The sequence below is a fragment of the Lolium perenne genome, chromosome 7, assembly GCF_019359855.2.
Source record: "Lolium perenne isolate Kyuss_39 chromosome 7, Kyuss_2.0, whole genome shotgun sequence".
In the NCBI taxonomy this organism is placed as follows: Eukaryota; Viridiplantae; Streptophyta; class Magnoliopsida; order Poales; family Poaceae; genus Lolium; species Lolium perenne.
This window is the reverse complement of record NC_067250.2, coordinates 134,805,131-134,817,749: the sequence shown is the minus strand read 5'-3', so window position 1 is coordinate 134,817,749 and position 12,619 is coordinate 134,805,131. Positions and strand designations below refer to the sequence as shown.

The following is a 12,619-nucleotide window of genomic DNA, read 5'->3' as shown; positions in this document are numbered from 1 at the left end:
ATGGTTTTACATCAAAAATAGGATCTTCCTTTGGTGGTGGTGTTGTACCTAGATCTTCTATCGGTAAATCATGCTTAAGGATAGGTTGACGAAGGAAAATTTCAGCAAGCTCATTTCTTTCTTCCCTAAAAACATCACTCTCACTATTCTCCAAATGTTGCTGCAAAGGATTATTAGGAGCAAGAGCAATAGATGCACATTTCTCAACTCTAAAATCATTATTAGGCAAATCAGCTTTATAAGGAGTTTTGGCAAATTTAGAAAAATTAAACTCATAAGATTCATCAGCAAATTTAGTCACAATTTTCTCTTTCTTGCAATCTATAACAGCTCCACAAGTATTTCGAAAAGTTCTACCAAACATGATAGGACAATACTTACTAGCAGCAGAACCAAGTACCAAAAAGTCAGCAGGATATTTAATCTTACCACAGAGAACTTCCACATCTCGAACAATACCAATTGGAGAAATAGTTTCTCTATTGGCCAGCCGAATAACCACATCAATATCTTAAAGTTCACAGGAACCAATTTCATGCATGATCTCTGTGTAAAGCTCATAAGGAATGGCACTAATACTTGCACCAATATCACATAAACCATAATAGCAATGATCACCAATTCTAACAGAGAGCATAGGAACACTGGTTTTCCTAGACTTATTATGATGTGAAACAATATTAGAAGCATCTTCACATAAAATAATATGACCATCTTCTACATTTTCAGTCACAAGATCTTTAACTATTGCAATAGCAGGTTCAACCTTTATTTGCTCTTCAGGTTCTATAGGTTTCTTTTCACTTTTATTAACCGCACTATTTATAACAGAATACTCCTTCATTTTAGCAGGGAAAGGAGTTTTTTCAATATAAGCTTCAGGAAGAACATGATCAACAGTTTCAATTACAACACATTTATTTATAGATGAATCAATTTTATCTTTATACGGTTCATGATACTTATCAAAATTCTTCCTAGGCAATTCAAAATGAGAGGCAAAAGCTTTATAAAGATTTGCAACGACTTGAGAATCAAGACCATAAGTAGCACTCATATTACGAAATTTATCAGTATCCATAAAAACTTCAATGCATTTATAATCATAGTTTATACCTGACTCTCTACCTTTGTCATTCTCCCATCCTTCAGTATTCTCCTGAATCCGATCAAGAAGGTCCCTTTTAAACTCTTCTTTGTTGCGTGTAAATGATCCAGAACAAGAAGTATCCATCAAGGTTTTATCTTGAAAAGAAAGTCTTGCATAGAAATTATCAATGATGATATTACCAGGAAGCTCATGAATGGGGCATTTGAGCATTAAAGACTTCAATCTCCCCCATGCTTGGGCAATACTCTCTCCATCATGAGGCCAGAAGTTATATATGCGGTTCCGGTCTTTGTGAATTTCACTTGGAGGATAGAATTTAGAATAAAATAGAGGCACAATATCCTTCCAATCAAGAGAATCCCCATTATTCAGTAATTTATACCAATGCGCCGCTTTACCAGATAGCGATATAGAGAATAGTTTCTTCCTAACTTCATCCATAACAATACCTGCACACTTGAATAAACCGCATAACTCATGTAAAAACAGTAAATGATCTCCAGGATGGACAGTTCCATCCCCTTCATAGCGGTTATCCACAACACGTTCAATAATTTTCATGGGTATTTTGTATGGAACCTCTTTCTCACCTGGCGCCTCATCCACTACCTTTGCAGTAGTAGTAGATTTTCCAAACAGAAATTCAAGAGAAGATATCTCCACAATGAATTATAGCAACATGCAGAAATAAAATCAGCACGTACAGTAAAAGTTTCCCTTACCAATTCCACTTACCAATAGCGCTTCACTCCCCGGCAACGGCGCCAGAAAATAGTCTTGATGACCCACAAGTATAGGGGGTGTATCGTAGTATTTTCGATAAATAAGAGTGTCGAACCCAACGAGGAGCAGAAGGTGTTGACAAGCAGTTTCGATGAAGGATTCACTGTAAATGCTCACAGACAAGTATTCAGTGGGTTTTGATATAGCAGATAAATAAAGTACGAGTAAGTAAAATGCGAGAGAAAGAATTGCAGCGAGTGGCCCAATCCTTTTTTATCACAGAGGACAAGCCGGTTTGTTTACTTATAATGACCAAACGTTCTTGAGGACACACGGGAATTTAGTCTAGTGTTTTCGCTTCATATAGCTGATTAATCTTCATTGTTTTGATAAGTGTTATTTGGGTGAACCTATGCTAATGCACCGCACTTCCTAGGACTAATACACACTTGTGATTATACCCCTTGCAAGCATCCGCAACTACAAAAAAGTAATTAAGATAAATCTAACCACAACCTTAAACTCTGAGATCCTGCTATCCCTCCTGCATCGATATACCAACGGGGGTTTTGGTTTCTGTCACTCCGGCAACCCCGCAATTGGCAACCGAATACAAGATGTATTCCCCTAGGCCCATAAAGGTGAAGTATCATGTAGTCGACGTTCACATGACACCACTAGAAGAATAACACCATAACTTAAATATCAAACCATTGAATATTACCCAACATAATTCACTACTAACATTTAGACTTCACCCATGTCCTCAAGAACTAAACGAACTACTCACGAGACATCATATGGAACATGATCAGAGGTGATATGATGATGAATAAAAATCTGAACATAAACCTTGGTTCAATGGTTTCACTCAATAGCATCAATAACAAGTAGAAATCAATACCGGGAGAGTTTCCCCTATCAAACAATCAAGATCCAACCCTAATTGTTACAGCGGTGACGACATGCAGCGGTGGAGATGGCGGTGATGATGATGGAGATGATGGTGATGATGATCCCAATGATGTCCAGCTCGATGGCGGTGACGATGGCGTCGATTTCCCCCTCCGGGAGGGAATTTCCCCGGCAGATTTCAGCCTGCTGGAGAGCTCTTTTCTCTCTGGTGTTTTCCGCCCCGCAGAGGCGGTTGTGACTCTTCGCGACTATCCTCTGGAGCTTAGGTTTTCGGGACGAAGGAGTACCCGAAGGAGAGGAGGCCAGAGGGGGCTGTGGGCCCCCTCCCCACAAGGCGGCGCAGCCAGGCCTGGGCCCGCGCCGGCCTAGGGGGGCCCATGGCGGCCCTCCTCGGCTCCTCCTTTTGGCTGCTGCCGTCTTCTGGAAAAATAGGATTTTCAGTATAATTTCCGTCAATTGCTGATCTTCCGAAATATTGCATTCTGACGGTGCTTTTTCCAGCAGAATCCTGACTCCGGTGCGCAATTCTCCAATAATCATGAAACATGCAAAATAGATGAAATAACATAAGTATCACTTCTAAATATGAAATATACCAATGAATAACAGTAAATTATGATATAAAATAGTGATGCAAAATGGACGTATCAGGTTTGCGACCCAATCAGTATGGATAACTTCTATTACAAAACCTGCCTCTAGTAACTTTGCTAATTCCATTCCTATGGCGCGGCGCTTCTTATCTCCAAAGCGTCGCATAGCTTGCTTCACCAGTTTAGCCCCCGGGTTTATGTTGAGGTAGTGCTCGGCGAGTTCCCTAGGTACTCCGGACATGTCAGAAGGTTGCCATGCGAAGATGTCCATGTTAGCGCGGAGGAACTCGACGAGCGCGTCTTCCTATTTGGGGTCCATGTTGGCTCCGACTGAGACCTTCTTGGTAGCGTCTCCTTCCATGAAGTTGACTTTCTTGGTCTCTATCGCGGCTTTAAAGGAATTTTTCTGTTCGGAGATCTGTTTCTTGGTGGTCTGCATTTCAGTCGGACCCACCGCGGCTCTGTAGCCTTTCAGCTCCTCTCCAGATATCACAGACTCTGCGAAGGCGGCTTCGCCCAACTCGCACTCATGAGCCTTTTTGTAGTCTCCGGATATGGTAATCATACCATTGGGACCCGGAATCTTGAGCTTGTTATAGATGTAGCACGCTCTTGCGTGGAACTTGTGGTAGGTGGGCCTGCCGAAGATGACGTGGTAGGAGCTCTTGAAGGGCACGACCTCAAACGTGATCATCTCTTCGCGAAAGTTATTAACATCGCCGAAGGCCACGGGAAGTCTGATGCTACCGAGGGAATTCACCTTTTTACCCGGAACCATGCCATGAAACTCAGTGTTGTTGTGTTTGAGCTGTTCCTTGGTAAGGTTCATCTGCTCCAGAGTCTCCAGGTACATGATGTTCAAGCTGGCTCCGCCATCCATGAGGTACTTGGAGAAGTCATAGCCGTCGATGCGGGGACTTACAACCAAGGCGTAGCATTCTTTTGGCACAATGGTAGGGTGATCCTCCCTATCAAATGTGCACGGGACTTCCGACCACCTGACATACTGCGGCACAGCTGGGACTGTGGCGTTCAGGATCCGGAAAGCTGACTTGGTGGCGCGGACTGTTGGAGTTCCGAGGAAGGTGTGGTACGCGCCCACACTCTTTTTCTCGAAGGGGTTGGATTTACCTGCGGATCCTGCTTTGGGATCCGGCGAGTTATCATCCTCGTCCATCGCCTCGGAACTGTCCTCCTCTTTGTCCTTGTTCTTGCCCTTGCCTCCTTTGCCGCGTGGGCGGTGCTTCTGGGCTCGCTTGTATCCTGCTTCCGGGTCGTTTTTTAGATCATTGACCCACTTGCAGTTGCGGTTAGTGTGAGTGGACTTCCCCGTAGCCGGATCCAGATGGGCCAGGCAGGGCATGTCCCTGTACTCTTCATAGGTTTGGGGAGCGCGGGATCCGGCAGCGGTGACTTCATCACCATGCTGCTGGCCCCTGCCGGCTCCACCTCCGCGACCGCGTCCTCTTCCACCTCCTTGACCTCCGCGTTGGAACGCCACGGCGACCATTTCGGATCCGCCATTCTTCTGGTCATCTGAGGGATTTTTCCGCTTGCTGCCGCTGCTGTTACCGTTGTCACGGTTCTTCTTTTGCTGGTGCAGGGGGATTGCTGTAGCTGCTAGATCTCTGCCTGCGTCGTCATCGGCGGCAGTATGATCACTGGCGATGTAGATCATGTCGTCCAAAGTCAGTTTATTTGCGTTAGCCAAGCAAGTGAGCTTGTGCCGCAGCAATCCTCCCCTCTGTAGTCCACCTATAAAGGCGTGCATAGCAGTGGTGTGATCAACATTTTCGCACTCGTTCCTGCATGCTAACCATCGTGTGAGGAAGTGTCTTGAGGTTTCTCCCTTCTTCTGAATACATGCTTGTAAGTCGCTTGTTGTGGCAGGCCTTTTGTAGGTGCCCCTGAAGTGTTTCTCGAAGGCCGTCTTCAGGTCGAACCAGCAAAAGATGGAGTTCTTCTCGAGGTCACTGAGCCAAATCCGGGCTGGACCTACAAGGTACAGCTGAAGCATGCGGCATGCGATATTTGGGGTTCCTCCGGCAAAGGTTACTGCATTGTAGTAATCTTCAATCCAGGTATCCGGCCTTTCCTTGCCATCATAATGCTTCAGGTTTCCGGGTAGCTTGAGGTTCATCCTTGGCTTTGGTTCCTCTCGAATCATTCTGCCAAAGCACTTTGGGCCGATGTAGTCAGTTCTATATTCGTTGAGGCGTTCCCGCGCGTCACGCGAACCGTGGCGGGGGGATTTTGAGCGTGAGCGAGAACTCCGGCCGCCGCCTCCGCCTCCACCTCTTCCTCCACCGCTAGGTGGTGGTGAGGGAGACCTGCGAGGGGGCCGATCCAACCTTTTGCTTCCGCCATCAGACTCTCCTCGCCCCTCGCGATGCTGGCTCCGGCTTCGATGGCTACCTTCACCTTGGTGCTGGCTGCCATGGCCGTTCCGGCTTCTGCGAGGCTCCGGGTCGCGTTCTTCGTTCCGACTTCTCCTGGGCTTAGGCTCACGATCATTGATCTGGCTCCGGCGAGGTTCCGGCGTTCGCTCCCTGTTCCTGTTTCTCGAGGGCAGCACGTTGTCGCGGATGTTGATTCCACCAGGCCCATGGGGCCTGGTGTTTCCGGCTGGACTACTGCAGCGAGGAGGACGCGGATATCCATTAGGCGGAGGTGAGGGATTGCGGTACTTGTCCTTACCAGTGTACATTGCATCCTTTCCCCTTCTCGGATCTGACGGAGGTGTTTTTGACGGTATGGGGATTGGATTTGGGTGTTCTCTGGTTTTCCTTCTGCGTTCCGTGGATCCGGTTCGCGATTCGTCATCGCGATGGCGATTGTCGTAGGCGTCCTTCTGCGCAGTGGAGATGCAATGCTCCGGGTTGGATTCCAACTTGCGCGAAGTATCTGCCTTGCTCTGCTGCTTCATTGCTGAAGCAACGAGCGTACGGACGTAGTCAATGTCGATCTCCTCGTCTTTTTTCTTCAAGATCTCCGCAGCCTTCTTCATATTGTCCTTTGGAGTGGCGAGCGGCTGCTGCTCGGTCGGAGTTGCGAAAGTGATCTTGCGAGGAGCTATAGTTTCTCGCCGGATCTTATCGACCTCCTGTTGAGCCTCAGTGATCTTGTTTTCCCAATGCTTTTGGAGTTGCTTGAATTTCACCAGCGATTCGTCCACCTCACGCTCGCGCTGCAGAAAATTGTCCACGAACTGCGCGGCCTCTTTCCTTTCATCCACCATTGCTGCTGCGGTGTTGGCAAACTTTTTGGCTGTGGCCAACATCTCCAATCTCTTAGCTTCTAGTCTTTCTGCATTTAATGCGTCTTCGGGGGTGATGGGCTTGTTGAGGATGTCCGAGCACGCAACTGCATCCATGCCAGCTTGTTCGACCAGTTCTTCTGGGGACAAGACTTCCTTACGCGGTTGTTCCCGCGAGAGCGGAGATCCTGCGTGAGATGGCTGTGGATCGGAGTGGGTGTTTTCATCCTCTGATTCCCGTTGTTCCAGCGCCGCCAAGGTTGCGAGAACTTGTTTAGGCTGGGCGGATTCAACCTCAGGCTGATCACCGTAACCGTACTCCTTCACCTTGCGATCGAATTCTTCAGTATCCATGGAGGGGGTATCCCCGGAAATTGGGCTTAGGTTGCCCAGGATCGATTCTTCAGCCGGAGCGCCGCTTTCTCCGACAGCCTCCTGCTGATCTGGAGCAGCGTTGTTTTTCGGTGCCTCTACCTGCTCAGGACCAGCTCCGACTTCTTGAGGGGCGGTTCCGGCGGTATGGCCCAAGAAGTGTACGAAGTGACACCTTTGCTTCTCTAACACCTAGGAGACCCAGGCGGATCTGCATTGGTCTTCCACCTTTGTTTCCTGCTCAGGGGCGGATTGAGTGGGTTTTGATTTTTCCAGATCCAAGGCGGAATCCTCTCTAGGAAGTTCCTGCATCTCAGATCGGATCTTCGCGACTGCGTCCTGCTCAGCGGCGGTCGCGTCAGCGTTACTTACCAATGGGTTTCCGTCAGAATCGACGGTTTCCCCGATGAAGATGTGTATGCCGCCGATTGGGACGATGGAGAGCTTGACGGGGTTTGTCTTAGCCGGAATCCAACACTCATCCAGAGGGACGATCGGAAGATTTCCGGCGTAAAGGACGCGCCCCACAGCGATGGTGTCGTCGTAGCTTCCCATGGCGGAACCCTCCCGGTTCCGGCCCTGGCCCCACGGTGGGCGCCAACTGTCGTTGTCTATTCGATGGTACCTCGGAGGAGGGATCCTCACGAGGGGGAGAAGAAGTAGGGGCCATAGGGCGGAGAGCACTCGGGACGGTGGTACGCGATTTACCCAGCTTCGGAACACCTGCACGATGACAGGGCCTACTGCTGCTTGTCTGGAATTATCTGGGCGCTTTCGCGTTGTTACAATGAGTTGTAGTTGTCCCTCTAGGGCTCCCAGGATCCGGCTTATAAAGGCGCACGGATCTAGGGTTTACATGGAGAGTCCTAGCCGGATTACAGATTGCCTAACTACGGTACAATACCTTCCCTTAGACGCCGTACCGGATCCGGGTTCCTAATGGGCCTCCATGGATCCGGGTTCCTCCAAAGGTCGGTCGGATCCGGCTTCCTTCTCCTGGGCCGGACTTCATCCTTCAGGATCAACAGCAACTGGGCCACCCGATGGGCCACATACCACATCACCATCTATGGGTCACCCGGGCTTGCCGGATAGGCACTGTCGATGGTACACCCATGAAGTATACCCACAACAACATGTTTACACAAGTTTCTTGATATACATAGCCTTCGTTAAAATCATGAACTCCTGATTCCTGAACTTGGCTAAATGACTCATGGAATTAAGAGAAAATCAGCAGCACATGATCGGACATGCCCCCTCAGTTTATTCTGCAAGGGAAGAACAAATGAATAGCTACGAATCAAACCCGCAACGATACGACTCCTTGGATTGGTGTAGGATCAGTCTATGTGAGAAGCTGTACTATGTGGTCACCATCAGGTTCCAGTTCTCGAAGGAACTGGCCCGTGCCTCCTTTTGTCGTTTTAAAGTGTGTTATATTGATTTGTGACTTTATGGAAAATTTCTTTGTCACTTTTATTGATGGGAACGTCCTTGTGAGATGGACGGCTGGAACCTAGCATATGTTACAGCTGATTCCTAGTTCACAAAGAATACTTCACCTGCAACTTGGCTGTTATGTCTTAGTGCTCTTGACAATAAATATAAGCCTTTTTTAAAAAGCTGTTTTACTTTGGAAGGAAAACATGAGAATGGAGAACGTCTCTGTGAGATGGACTGCTTGAAGCGGGCATATGTTTTGGTAAATTCAGAACTCATTAAGAAAGATACTTCAGCTAGAATTTGGCTGTTCTATATTACGCTCTTCAACAATATTTTGAACGCGACAATGAGAATGGAGTCAGGTTTTTATTTCGAGGGAAATGAAGCATGTACTGGTGTACCCATTCGACGGTTTCGTTGACAGATGCAACTTTTTTTGCGTGTCGATGATACGAGGAAGCTGTGAACCACCAAAGCCTGATATCAGGTTTTGTATCTGTTTTCTGCAAGTTATGGATGGTATGCACTTGTATCTTTGGTAAATTCGGAGCTCATAAAGAACGGAAATACACTTTAGCTAGAATTTGGCTGATTTATCTTGTGCTCTTGAACAGTACTGACAATGGAGTCAGTACTAGTCTAGTTACCCATTCCACGGTTGCGTTGACAGGTGCAACTTTTGTGGCGCGTCGACGACACAAGGAAGCTGTGAGCCACCAAACTTAAGCATTCGGCGTAATCAGGATCGGTGGTCATCGTAACTCCATTTTCTGCTGACGTCAGGTTTTAGCTGTATTGTGCAGATCTATGAAACCGCGACAGGAATCAGATATTTGCAGGGGCACAAACCCTCAACTGAATGTAGTACTGTATGATGTATGAACAGCAAATAATGTTCGAGTCCCTGCTATCAATTGATCTCTGAATATGAAATCGGTTCCACATGTTTACACAATTTTCTTGATATACACAGGCTTCTTTAACATCACGAGCTCCTGAACTTTGCTAGATCACTATGGAATTCAGGGAAAAACAGCAGCACATGATCGGACATCGTGCTCCCTCAGTTTATTCTGTCAAAGGGAAGCACAAATGAATCAGAACCGCAACGATACGGCTCCTTTGGATTGGTGTAGGTTCAGAAGGCCGGGAACTCGACCCTGTTGCCGCAGGGCCTGCCGCCGGGGCTGACGGGGCACTCGACGAAGCCCGAGGCGTCGGCGGCGACGCAGAAGTAGAGCTGGTAGAGCTGGGTGTTGCCGGACTCGTCGCGGTTGCAGTCGACGAAGGGCGCGTAGCCCGTGCCCTCCTGGATGGCGCCCTTGATGGCGGCCTGCGTGTAGTAGCCGCCGTCGGGGGAGATGCCCGCGGCAGCGAGCGCGTCGAGGACGCGGAGCTGGGCGCGGAGGCGGAGCGCGGTCTGGAAGTAGCCGTGCTCGTTGAAGAGGTTCTGCGCGCAGGTGCCGTGCTTCTCCCACTCGTGCGCCCAGAACTTGAGCCCGTCGCTCGTCGGGCACGCCAGCGTCGGCCAGCTCGTGCGGAGGCTGCTCAGCAGGTCGCTCACCTGCACGTCGAAATTACCATTCCTCGTCAGTTGCTGCCGGGCAATTCGGAATAACTTCCATTTTTCTTCTCGAGCAAGAACAGTGCGTGCACGCAAGGTCATGAATCCAAAAGGAAAGCTAATTGTGTGGCAAAGTTGCATGAGACTAGCAATATATATCGAGCATTGATTTCGGGTTTGTTCTACAGAAGGCATTGATTTCGTATATATCCGGCATGAGTTTATTTCGAGAAATGAGTACCAGAAATAAATTTAGTGTCATTTTGTCAAAAAAGAAAAAGAAATTACTAGTAATAGTGTTGCTTCTGGATAGAGCAATTAAATAACATTGACCCTGTTGAGTGGAACCAAGCCTCTCTCATTTAGCATTTCTGTTTCTTTCCCATCACCATCTTCCGTCCATCTCAATAGCCTCTAGAATTTTGTTTGTTCAAGCGAAATCCAAACGGAAAAACACAAGAACTACGATATGATCTATGAGTCAGAAAAAGATACTAGTACTACTAGTGTTTACAGGCACAAAACGTGAGAGGCAAACATAGAAATTTCCAACACAAAGCGGAACCTAACAGCGAAGGATGGTCATGCATGCACGCAAGAAGAAGGTTGTGACTGACCTTGGATGGATCGAAGGCGTTACTTGGGTTGCAGTTCTGCGGGTATGACCCGTCGTCGCGGTTGGGCCACAGCCCGTGGATCCCGAAGTCCGCCGCCGGCTTGCCGGACCGCGGGTAGCAGCAGCTCTGCTTCGTGTCGCAGTACGACCCCGGCCACTGCACACACACACGAAACCCATCAGCAATCAACCGACGCACCACGTACTCTCTGCAACCGCGGACGAACTGAAACTGAAACTGAAACATACCTGCAGCACGAGGTAGAAGAAGTCGTAGTCCTGCGCCGCCGCCGACGCCGCGCACCCGGCGGCCAGCATGACCAGGGCGGCCAGGGAGAGCTGCGCCCTCGTCATGGCTTGTCTCTCTCTTTCTGTGAAGATCTCTCTCCGATGGTTCTTAGAGAACTCCCCTGTTCTGAACTTGATGGTGCGCTGAGGCGAGGAGGACGATGATGGATTGACGAATGCTGCGGCGGGGCGTGCGAATTTATAGGCGTCTCAGGCAGGTGCTGATCCAGCGCGCGTTTACTGGTGTGCGTGTATGGCATATTCTGATATTCCATCGTGGGGGGTGTAGGGTTGGAAAACGTGCAATCTACGGAGGGGTTTCATTGCTTGCTCTTTCTGGCTCGCGGGTATGCCAGGGATGGAAGCATGCGCTGTGGTCGGCAAGGTGTAGAAGGCAAGCAGCGGAGCCAACTGCGGAATTGACAGGTCGGAGGAGATCCTGCGGCAATTGTGAATTCGTGAATGGACACTTGTTATCTCTTCCTTAATTTCCCGAATTTCCTTTTTGGTTCCGGGTGCGTGTGTGGTGGGCAGCACACCACAATGGACGTTTTGTCTAAGTCATTTCTTATCTCAACCAAGTGAGCAGGCTAAGGCTGCAAGTGAGTAAATTTGCATGGGGTGCAGTTTTTTTTTGTTAAAGACGATTGTGATTAGATAAGACTATAAGAGAGTGGCCCAGTTTATAAGGGGAAAACGTGTTTAAAAACCATACAAACTATACATAGCTGGTTTATGAGGAAAATTGGGCCGAGAACCACACATGCGAGTAGACTTCATGCATAGAACGCAGCCACCAAACCCAACAAGCACACATCACCTGCTCCGGAGCCGTCACCCTGGCTTACACCACTTGACACAAAAGCCGCACACCAGCTGCAACGCCGCACGACCCAGGCGCTAATAAGCTGCAGAATAGGCGATACTACCTCGATCCCAAGACTTAAGGCATTTAAAAAAATCAAACCAAGTAAAGTTTAACCAAACTTTTAGAAGAATCTATCGATAAAAATATGATTTTTTGTAGATACCAATGAAAATATATTTCATTATCTATCTAATAATATCGACTTCGTAATGTTCATGATTTTTGATAAAAACTTGATCAAATTTAACATAGTTTGAGTTTCTAAAAATAATGTAAGCCTTAAGCTTTGGGATGGTGGTAGTATTAACTAGAGCACCGACACCTCCTTGAGTAAAGGCTTTCACAATGGGCTGACCAAAACGTGGATCCCAAATTGCATGGGAAATGGTCTTACATGTAATGTAAAGGAGCTTGTATGCATGATTCGAAATTTCCTTGCCAGATACATGGAACAGATTTCCAGATGTCCATAGAAAGATTATTGATAACTATTGAAAGTGGCAAGCAAAAAAATGTTCTGATAAAGACGCTCTTCAGTAACATCTTAGTTGCAGTGATGTCTTTCATATCCGCCTAGTCACTATCCTACTAAAATATTTCTCGCTATGAATAAACTTTTCATAATGGAATCCTGATAATAAAAGTATGAGAATTCTATTATGAAAAGTGGGGCAGTCTTGCAATAGGACTTGACACTTCCAGGTATTTTCTTCAAAATCATTGGGTTAATGTTAGTAAATTATACTTATAAGAGCATAAAGACTTTCATTCTATAATTTTTTCAAGAGGCAATGTATAATACTCCTGCCAGCTGCATTACATTTGAAAATATCAGAGCAGATTCGAGTTGCAGTTCAGTGTTCAGCA

The 12,619-nt window shown here is 47.5% G+C and overlaps 1 protein-coding gene across 1 annotated transcript; it reads right to left on the bottom strand.

Moving 5' to 3' along the window:
* Window positions 1–9,306: 9,306 nt before the first annotated feature.
* LOC127301694 (ribonuclease 1) lies at window positions 9,307–11,178 on the bottom strand. The gene is made up of 3 exons (XM_051331963.2): window positions 10,846–11,178; window positions 10,598–10,753; window positions 9,307–9,980 (listed from the first exon to the last, which is right to left on the bottom strand). Exons 1-3 carry the CDS (start codon window positions 10,948–10,950, stop codon window positions 9,555–9,557), a joined length of 687 nt encoding a protein of 228 aa, XP_051187923.1. The 5' UTR covers window positions 10,951–11,178; the 3' UTR covers window positions 9,307–9,554.
* Window positions 11,179–12,619: the final 1,441 nt, after the last annotated feature.